The sequence below is a fragment of the Dermacentor andersoni genome, chromosome 4, assembly GCF_023375885.2.
Source record: "Dermacentor andersoni chromosome 4, qqDerAnde1_hic_scaffold, whole genome shotgun sequence".
Lineage (NCBI taxonomy): Eukaryota > Metazoa > Arthropoda > Arachnida > Ixodida > Ixodidae > Dermacentor > Dermacentor andersoni.
The window spans coordinates 121,828,807-121,838,683 of NC_092817.1; the positions used below are offsets into that span (position 1 = coordinate 121,828,807).

The 9,877-nt window shown below is 44.5% G+C and overlaps 1 protein-coding gene across 1 annotated transcript; it reads left to right on the plus strand.

The window, feature by feature from the left end:
* Positions 1-1,369: 1,369 nt before the first annotated feature.
* LOC126537421 (uncharacterized) lies at positions 1,370-9,520 on the plus strand. The gene is made up of 4 exons (XM_050184432.3): positions 1,370-2,288; positions 6,803-7,020; positions 8,028-8,311; positions 9,172-9,520. Exons 1-4 carry the CDS (start codon positions 2,177-2,179, stop codon positions 9,518-9,520), a joined length of 963 nt encoding a protein of 320 aa, XP_050040389.2. The 5' UTR covers positions 1,370-2,176.
* The last annotated feature ends 357 nt before the right edge of the window (positions 9,521-9,877 follow it).

Below are 9,877 nucleotides of genomic sequence, written 5' to 3' on the forward strand. Positions count from 1 at the left end.
CATTGATTTTGTATTATCGGTAGACCATACTCAAGGTTAAAGCAGGTTGACGGGCTGGTCGGTATGAATCCATGATAGTGTGTAAGCGCGACTGAATGAGGATGTAGAAAGAAACAGATACACAGAGACAGCGCTACTTTCAACTATAGTTGAAAGTAGCGCTGTCTCTGTGTATCTGTTTCTTTCTTCGTTCTCGTTCAGTCGCGCTTGCAAACTATTTCCCACACTCCTGATTATTAATTTGTTTTTCTAAACAATCCATGTGTGTGGTTCACACACCATTCATTGTCGGTGAACTGGTATTTTATCGTAGGTTGCAGAGTTTGATTGTTGTCTGCCTATAGTTTTTCTTTCCTATACTGTTGCACGTTGCATCGCGGTAATTAGGCGATTAATATGACAATTTTAGCATCTATCCACGTGCTCTGTAGTGCAATGATGGGCTTATTTCCTAGTGTCTTAGCATTTACTAGTATCTTCTCTTGCGTAGTTTTTCCAGCTTTTAGTCTGATGTCGCGTGCTATTGCGTTGTGCGAATAATGCTTTTGTTACGTTTTGATTTTTTGTTTGTATGGTAAATAACGCCTGTTTTACGTTATGCCTTGCTGACGGTATGTAACGTACCTATAGATAAGTATATTTAAAAGAATAAATAAGCATGCCGTAAGCAGATATGCAGAAAGGCAACTATTGTTTTTGCGTTCGTTGTAATTAAGATTTTAATCTTTACTATCTTTTTTCTCATTGCAATGCCTGCTTGGGCCGTAATTATCTATACTAATAAACCAGTAAATAATTTCAGAATTTATCGTTTCACGCTTGGCGCACAATTTCTGCAGTACGGAGCACGCAATGCATGGCAGGCAAACTAATGCAGCAGAACACGCGAACTTTATTAAATTCGCAAGGAAACTTTTCCTAAAGCTTGGTGCGCCTTAGCTGGAACAATATTCGTGCGTTTGCGCATCTCAATGAGACTTCACCTTGAATATTTGCTTTTGTTTTTTGTAATCCGGTCTACCCTGCATCTCCAACGATCCGAACATAATAATAATAATAATAATAATAATAATAATAATAATAATAATAATAATAATAATAATAATAATAATAATAATAATAATATTATTATTATTATTATTATTATTATTATTATTATCATCATCATCAATCAATTCTGGGATGTATGTGCCGGAACACGATATAATTGTGAGACATGCCATAGCGGGGTCCTCGGAATAATTTTGACCACCTGAGTTTCTCTAACGCGCACCTAGACGTAAGTACACGAACGATTGCGGCATCTTTCTGTAGGAAGATCATGCTGCGTCTTGCTTCAGGCCCTATTCCGACAGCGAAATGCAGAGACGAAAGTAAGCGCCAACAGCAAAAGTTCACTTTTGCATAGCTTTGAAGCCGGTTCAGAAGATGACATACATACATATAAGCCTCAAATTGTGAAGTAAAGTGCGCTTTCGGCACATGGTAAGCTCTTGCCGAGATAATCCACTTCTACATGCCCAGGTGAATAAAGTGGGAGTATGTGTGTAGATGAAAATAAAGGCATTTGAGAATAAGTAGGCGAAACCGCCCATTTTGCCCCTCGTACACATTCAGCCGCATTTCCAAATCAGTAAGGGATATATCGCAGCTAAAAAAAAAAAAAAAACATTTTTTTTCGCGCCTCGTCCACGCCGCAGCAACAGTGCCCGACTGCTGGAAAACGTTCCTCGTTTATGAAAAGTCCTCGGTTACCAGCGCCGCTTAGCGGAGGAGGAGCCGTCTACTCCCACCAATGAACTTGCGTTCTCTCAGTGCACATAGGATGACCGGAGCAAAACCTGCCAGCCCGCGTCATATCGGAAACCATGACGTGACAACGCACTAGTTGCATTGTCATTTCCATATCTATTGAGAATAATCTTTTTTTTTTTTGTCTCCATCCCTTGTCTTTGTTCCCTAATGCCAAGTGTGTTGTGAGAGGCGGCCGGAAACGGCCAACCTTTTTAGGATTCGTTAACCTCAAACTCCACCTCCACCCTACCCCCCCCTCTCTCTCTCTCTCTCTCTCTCTCTCTCTGTCATCTTACCCCGGTAACATGCTGTACGTGCTACATGTGGTCTCTTATCGCAACTTGCGCAGGCATGGGCCCTTATTATCGCCTCGGTCCCGCTGATGTCCGCGGCTCTTGCACTCATCGAAAAGCGGAGGCCTCGAAGTGGGAACGGCTTCGCCCTGGAGGCCTACGACAACATCTGGGACATCCTATCCTCTTTCGCCTACAAAGGTGCCTAGACGTGGATGATATTGGTATTCGGTGCCTGGTTTCCCATGGGTGTTTGCGACGCTGACTATACATATATATATATATATATATGTATATTTATTTGCATATTTATTTATTCATCTAAAGCCAAACTTTCTTTGGCTACCTCCTCGGATTCAGCGTATCTGCTTCTGCTGGCTACAGCTGAGTCGGTCGGTATCTAGGCTGATTCATTGTGGATATACATATGCAGTTTATGTACGTGTGTGCCGAATGTTAGTACCAGCAAATGACCTCATACAATTCGTGTATGCCGATGAACAAAGCAGTGCTAGTAAGCGCACCTCCGTTCGGCATAATAAATATACAACTTCTTGCATAAAACCTGAGTATATATAATGTCGGCTCGTAAGTATTTCTGAAAGATACCTACCACTCATGAACAGCGTGTCATATTCAATGGCTTCTTTGAATGTGCTACATTTTTTTTCCCTTTATTTAGTCATCCGGTATATCCGTGTCACTGGGTGTGTGCCCACTCTTGATCAATTCTTCAGAATATGGGTATACGCCACTGTGTTACCAGATATACAGAACCCGTGTAGCAAGATACGCGTCGTGCGTCTCTCTCAGTGCATTTGTCATCGTCATTCCTCCCTCGACGAGCGCCACATACATCCCCTTCGTGGTGGTGGTGGTGGTGGTAAACTTTATTGAAAGGGGGAAGGGGAAAGGGAAGGTGGCTGAGAAATCGGGCTCAAGTAAGGCCCTGAGCCCTGCTTGGCCTTCTCAGCCCAGTCCACCAGTTCAAGCTGTCGGTCGACGTCCCCGGAACTGAGCCAGTCTGTCCAGTCAGTCTCGCTGCTGACGGGGGGATGAGAAAGCGGGAGCGAGGTGCATTCCCACATTATGTGTGTGAGTGTCCCTGTTTGTGAACAGAGCCTTCATAGGTCTAGGGTGGTTGCTTGGGCTAGTTGGTGATTCATGATCAAAGGTTCATAGGCCGCCTTACTTAACCCCTGTGATTTTCTTAATGTACTTTGGGTTCTCATTACACCGCTGTTGTAGATGCGGTGCACACGCCTGATCTGGTGCTTACATTTTGGCGCAGCTCGCGATCACGGCAGTGCATAAACATAAAAAACGCATAAAATTAAATTTGTGACCTTCGAGATCTATGAACAACAACAACAACAACAACAACAACAACAACAATAACAACATTGCGCGAATTTCCACGCCGCGCAGAATGAAAGCAAACACAATTGCACATGTATCGACCGTTAGTTTTATAGGATTTATTAAGAAACGCTTGACTGAAGCTTCGCTTCACACGAATTCCAACATGTACGTTGGATCTGTGCACTTGATTGATTTATCTACTCGTTCGTTCATTCCCACGGTTAGCCCGACGACCGATATGTGGGATGTAGAACGACACTATAATTTAAGCTTGGTAATTCACTGGAAACATTTGGATAATACTAAATATAACAGCACAGCGTAGCACGAAATCTTGGAAGTGCAATCATAAACACATAAAAAGTTACGTGATAATTTCTGTCTCTACAACAGTCTCCCAACTATAACGACAGAGAAAATAAAGCTGATACCAATGCGTACGGCAACTGACGTAATAAAGACGGCAGCCTCAGATAAAACTGTGCACTTCGTAAAGTACTGTACTATGAAGTCATGCTTTAGATGCAGCACTGATCACCAGTAAACGATTTTCGAATAGCTCCAGAAAGTCCATATTAATAACGTCATGCGGCAGCCTATATATTCTATTTCTCGTTATTTTTCGGAAACACAGAATAATTAAACGCATCTACCTTTGACGGCCTAGGCATAAATTACTCGTTGTGGCATTACCTAGCGTAATTTACCTAGGAACATTAATTTTTCAATAAAATACCATTAGGCAATAAAGTTACGGCAATCGCAGTTCATGGACAAAACAGTTTCGCGTTTCTTCTTCTTGACATTCGGTAATAAATTAGCTAAAAAAAATGCCGAGTTCGAGCACAGAAAAAGATTTCGCTCAATGATGTCAATGCTCATTGCGCGGAAGGTTAGCGGAGGAAAGAGTAAACGGACAGAAAGAGCGCCAAGTAACAACTAACTCTATTTCGTGAAAGCGCGTGCATGTGTGGGAAGGGGTGTGCTTTATGATGTCCTACATTCTTTATTACTCGTCGGTCGACACATACAAAATCACTGAACGTAGCTGGTCCGATCGCTTCTTGGTCAAGCGCTGGCTCGAGTGCGAGGTGCGTGGAGCTGCGTGCTTGGGCGCCGCTTCGTCCTCGTAGAATAAACGCGAGTGGCGAGGAGGACGAGTAGTAGTCGCTCCGTCCAAGGTATCAGTGTCCGTGATGGTGTGGGCGAGACCTTTAACTGCCGGTGAAAACGTTCGACCATGCCGTTGGACACGGTGTAGTAGGCCGTCGCCTTGATTTGGCTGACCCTCAGCTGACGGGACATCGGGGGAACAGCGCGGAATCTAATTGACGACCTCAATCCCCTGTAATGGTCGAGGGGACTCCGTGGTGACTAATGCATGCTGTAATAGGAGCTAGGGCGACTGCCTCTGCGGTGATATCGCTGAGTGGCTATGCCTCAGGCCTACGCGTGAACCGGTCGATGCACGTTAAGATATAGCGATTGTCCTTGCATGGCGGCAAAAGGCCGACCAGGTCCATGTGCACGCGGCGCAAGGGAAAGTAGAATTCTAGCAAGGCAAGAAGCAGAAGTTTGATTTAGTACCTTAATATTTTTTCTATCGCCGAAAGTTGGCAAGCATAAAAAAAATGAAAGGGGGTAGTACTAAATTTGCAATTTCATATATCTGCACTAATAGCAGATATCACAGTTCTGTAAAACTGCATCTGTTAGAGCATCTCAAATGGACATAACTGATATATAAATATATAGTTTAGGCGGCATCATTGCAATGTTTACAATGGTTTTACGAATATCGTAGTCGCAAATGAATGGTATATTTCAGAGGTCTGTATAATACAATAATTTCGTCTGCTTTATATGTAATACAAGTATTACGTGCAGTTTACATAACTGTGATATTTCTTTTACTGCTGAGCTGCAAAGGTGTAAATTTGATACTGGTGTAAGGTTGAAATTTTGCGGTTTACGAGAACTTTTCTTCAAAAATTTGGAGGACGCTTAAGCTCCAACTTTAAGAGTGGAACGCGATAGCATTCAAAGATCCCTGACTGCTACTCACGCTTCCCGGCAACTGCTGCTTATGTAACCGTAACGTTTACCGGGAAACGCTGGCGGCGAACGCTATGCACGAAGGCGAGCTTTCTGGTAGAAACGCGGCCTCTTGCGTGGGCCGCGATGCGACGGTGGCGAGCGCCAATCTGGACGTGTTGCAAGGAACCGGGCGCGCCGCTTTATGGCGTTTGAGATTACCGTGCGCGAATCTGGGAGGCCATGGCTGCGCTACAAATGATAGAAACGTTACAAAAAGAGGTTTGTGTTTTTTTTTTAGTTTTCGCGTAACAGAATTTTGTTTCCTCTCATATTCAAATTACAGTCCGACGCTGTCATGTCTGGTTGTGTGTAAGTCATACTTTACGGTTTTTCTACGTGTTTTAGCTTGAGGAATTAAATCAGTTCAGTAACTTCCTTGCGCCACACGGAGGGCCTGGGTATGGGTGGTTCGAAATTAATTTTGCCGAAACGATGCGTGACGCCGGATGCGGGACGACGGCGTTGTAGGACACGAGGCCCTTAACACTGTCGCATTAAAATATATTGCATAAATGGAAAATGGACTGCTTACAGTTATATATTTTAACAGTTCCCTTTGAATGCAGCAAATATCATAACGGGTTCAATAATTGCCAAAAACAAGTTCTCCGTTCCCATGTATTCAGATAAATATAAAGCTTCCTCTTAAGCAAACATGCCTTGCCATATGCAGCCTATGAACTTGTTTTGGCGATTAAGGTAATTAAATGTCTTATTTTGCCAGTCCGGCCACGTTTGGGTTGCTTTGAACAATTGGTTGGGTGGTAGGATTGCATATAGGCTCTTTCGACAATCACTGCACTCAACTACGTGCATCTGGTAACGTGTTGTTATTCTTTTTCATAAAGTAACTGTTATAATGATATCTTGATATATTGATCACGTTAACCTTTTTTTTTATTGCTTCTCTATCTACTGGACATTCAGTTGCCAGCGGCACAGTGGCGTGACATAAAATTAAGCAGGCTATTGAATGCTTTTTAATAAAAAAGGCAACATGTTCCACTGTACAACCGAGCCAGAATTTGATTACTATGTAATTAAGAAGACTTACTAGAAAATGCTCAGAGCATTTACCTCCCACCTTGACTGGCTTCCAATTGAATCTCCCGAGCATTGAATGTAACTGTGCAACTTTGACGCATTTATGGAAAGCCACCATAATTCGTGACTCAAGAGGTTAAAACACGGTGTCTCCAACTTTAAAATGTCCACGATGCAAAGCCATTTCACCCTCACACCACACCTTCCTGCAGGACATACGGTAAACACAGAGAGCTACGCTGGCCGGTTACTGCTGTCGTTCTGGTGGCTCATGGTGCTGGTGATCACAAACGAATTCGCCGGTAACCTCATGGCCAGCATTGCCATCAAGAGCGAGCCGCCAAGATTCCGTTCGGTGGAAGACATCGCGTACCAGACATCCATACGACCACTCATCTGGAAGGACACAGGGTTTGATACATACGTGCGGGTGAGTGCCCATGCCTATAGGGTTGCGGGTCTCGGAGGTCAACTAAGTGTGAATACTTTCCGTTTTTTGTTGAAATCATTGTCAACGTTACAAGCACATACATATTTTTTGGGGCAGGGCCAAAAAAGCCGCTTAATTGGCTTGATGGAGGCTGTGCTCACATTGAAATTAAAGAAATTAAATCATGGAGTTTTACGACCCAAAACCATGACAAGATTATGAGGCACGCCGTAGTGGAGGACTCCGTAAATTGGGACCACCTGGGGTTCTTTAACGTGCACCTAAATCTAAGTACACGGGTGCTTTCGCATTTCGCTCCCATCGAAATGAGGCCATCGTGGCCGGAATTCGATCCCGTGACCTCGTGCTCAGCAGCCGCGCACCATAGCAACTAAGCAACCACGGCGAGTCACATTGCAATGCGATGGTTACAGTATGTATATGTAAAAGAATGTGGAATATGAAAAGCGATAAGAAGCGCGTATATATGGGGTTATACAGGGATAACTGTGAAGCATACGAATATTCGTATGCATCTGAACAAATGTGCTCTTGCCTAGTGTACAAATGCTAACGTTTGCGTCATGGGTAGCTTTACTTGACGGCATGCAGATGCCATAGTGGACCGGTGTCGGACTAGGCCGAATACTGCGAGAGCACTGTAAGAGCATTGTTATTTCACCCAACTGAGCTTCAAAGAGGAACAACAGAGCCATAGTGTGCTTCTTCGACAAAGGCCTAAAGGACAATAAAGAGGTCCACGCACTGTGCGCATAATACGCAAGTTGGGCGAACTATTGAAGCGTCCAGTTAACCTGCTGCAGTCTGACCACGAAACTATGGGACGTTCAACGCCCCGTCTACAACTCGGCAGCTTGTTTCGGTGACCTCATCGCTGCCCACTCCCTCCGTTTTTTTTTCCTACTTCCTGTGTTTCTTCCATTACTAAATGCACTATTGCAGGCAACGAAAATTGACGCGTTTCACGAATTACTTCCCTTGTGCAGGCGTCGCCAAGACCATTGCTTCGCGCACTGACCAAGCTGGCGATTCGCACAAGTGGATTCGTGACCCTGTCAGAACTGTACTCCGAATCTTCCCTGGAGCAGCTGTACAGTGGCCGCGCTGTCTTGATCAACGACCGAGACGGGAGCATGACCACCCTGGCCACGAAATGTCGGCTCACCGGTGGGAGGCTGTACGTGGCTCCGGAGTACCTGTTCACGATTTTCAGCACCGTCGCGTACTCCAAGCGGTTGCCGGCCGACCTGCAGGAGAGGATTCAAGCAAAGTACGCTTTCAGGTCGAGCTGTCGGCTCTCTGACATTCTCCTCTGGCGCACCGCACGTGTACGCAAGTGTCTTTCGCACTGCAAAGATCGCTAAATGTGGCAAGGACGAAGGCGACAAGATAACGTAGTCAAATCGTCGCTACGTCTGTCTCTTCGTTATCCTAGTGTAGTTGATTCGGAGATGAGAACTACGGCGAATTCGCCAAGAACCCGGTGTCGCTAAGGTGGTGCTCGAGTTAAATGAGCGCGAAAATCTTCGTTTTGTTAACCGAGTGTCGGGCCTCAATACCTCACAATATCTCGGAAGCTCTTCGTTTGCCTGCCCCTTCCGAGAGACTTTCTCCTCTTTCTCCTTTTTGTGTTAGGTGAAAGTGCCATCCCATCAAATAAAACGTTATTCGATCGATCGATCGATCGATCAATCAATCAATCAATCAATCAATCAATCAATCAATCAATCAATCAATCAATCAATCAATCAATCAATCAATCAATCAATCAATCAATATTTCACAGCGTACTGAGCAGCGCACAGTCCTTTTAGATACCGTAAGAAAGCGAAACTGGATTATGTAAATACATATTCGTTTTACTTCCATATCGTACATTTGTTTATTCTTTATTTACTTACTTTCTCACTCATTCACTAGCTCACCCACTTATTTTTTGCCTGGTGGAAGTGGTTTCAAGCTGCGATGAGCGTTGAGCAGTGTTTAATGAAATATTTAGTCTTCTTTTGCCTAACTATTCCCGGAGAGGCACTACACACTTCTTTACCTTGTGCTGTGCTCTTTGTCTCTCTTTCTCTGCATTTGCTCACTCGCTAAACGCAACTTCCGGGCGGGTTCTCTTCGCGGAAGAATGAGAGCCATCATCGAGTCTGGACTTCACCTCGAGTGGTACAACGAGGGGGTGAAGGCGTGGCACTTCTGCCAGGACATGCAACGGTCCGGCGCGTCCAAAGCCGGCGTGCTGTCTTTCGAGGAACTGAGCTACGACGACATGGCGGCCATATTCGTCCTGTGGGGCATCATGGTGGCCTTCTCTCTCATCGTCTTCGTGCTAGAGATGTGTTTTCACAAGATGGGGACCGAGCACTACTGCAGGTTCCCACGCATCAAGTATCCAAGGTTTCCACACAAGTATCCTGCACACCGCCCAGGACGCGTACTGAAGAAAGCACACTCTGTTAATAAATACGGCAATTGAGGTATCATTCTTATCCTTCATAAACATCGGGAATGGTGAAATGTGATGAAATTACGAGAAGGATGAATTGGTCATATGTCCAGGATGGATACATCGTGCGAAGGAGTTGGTAAGGGAGCATAGTCATTGACTTTGGGCTGCGGATTCTATATGATTCTTTCGATCCCACTTGCGGGAATGGCGTTGTTGACACTGAAATGCTATAACAGCACCCGACGTTGGGTACGTAATGTGGCACCTATGCATGTGTTCTAAGAAATAGGAACGTGTATGTGTGCAATGGACTGACGCTTATAGTTTCTTCTTTCAATCAATTGTTTGTAGTGCTATGATTTTCTCTTTTTCCTCTAGTGAGAT

Coding starts and splice junctions, on each gene's coding strand:
- LOC126537421 (XM_050184432.3), top strand. CDS start 2,177: ATGTCCGCGGCTCTTGCACTCATCGAAAAGCGGAGGCCTCGAAGTGGG. Junction 2,289..6,802: donor ATCCTCTTTCGCCTACAAAG/GTGCCTAGACGT, acceptor ACCTTCCTGCAG/GACATACGGTAAACACAGAG. Junction 7,021..8,027: donor GGTTTGATACATACGTGCGG/GTGAGTGCCCAT, acceptor TCCCTTGTGCAG/GCGTCGCCAAGACCATTGCT.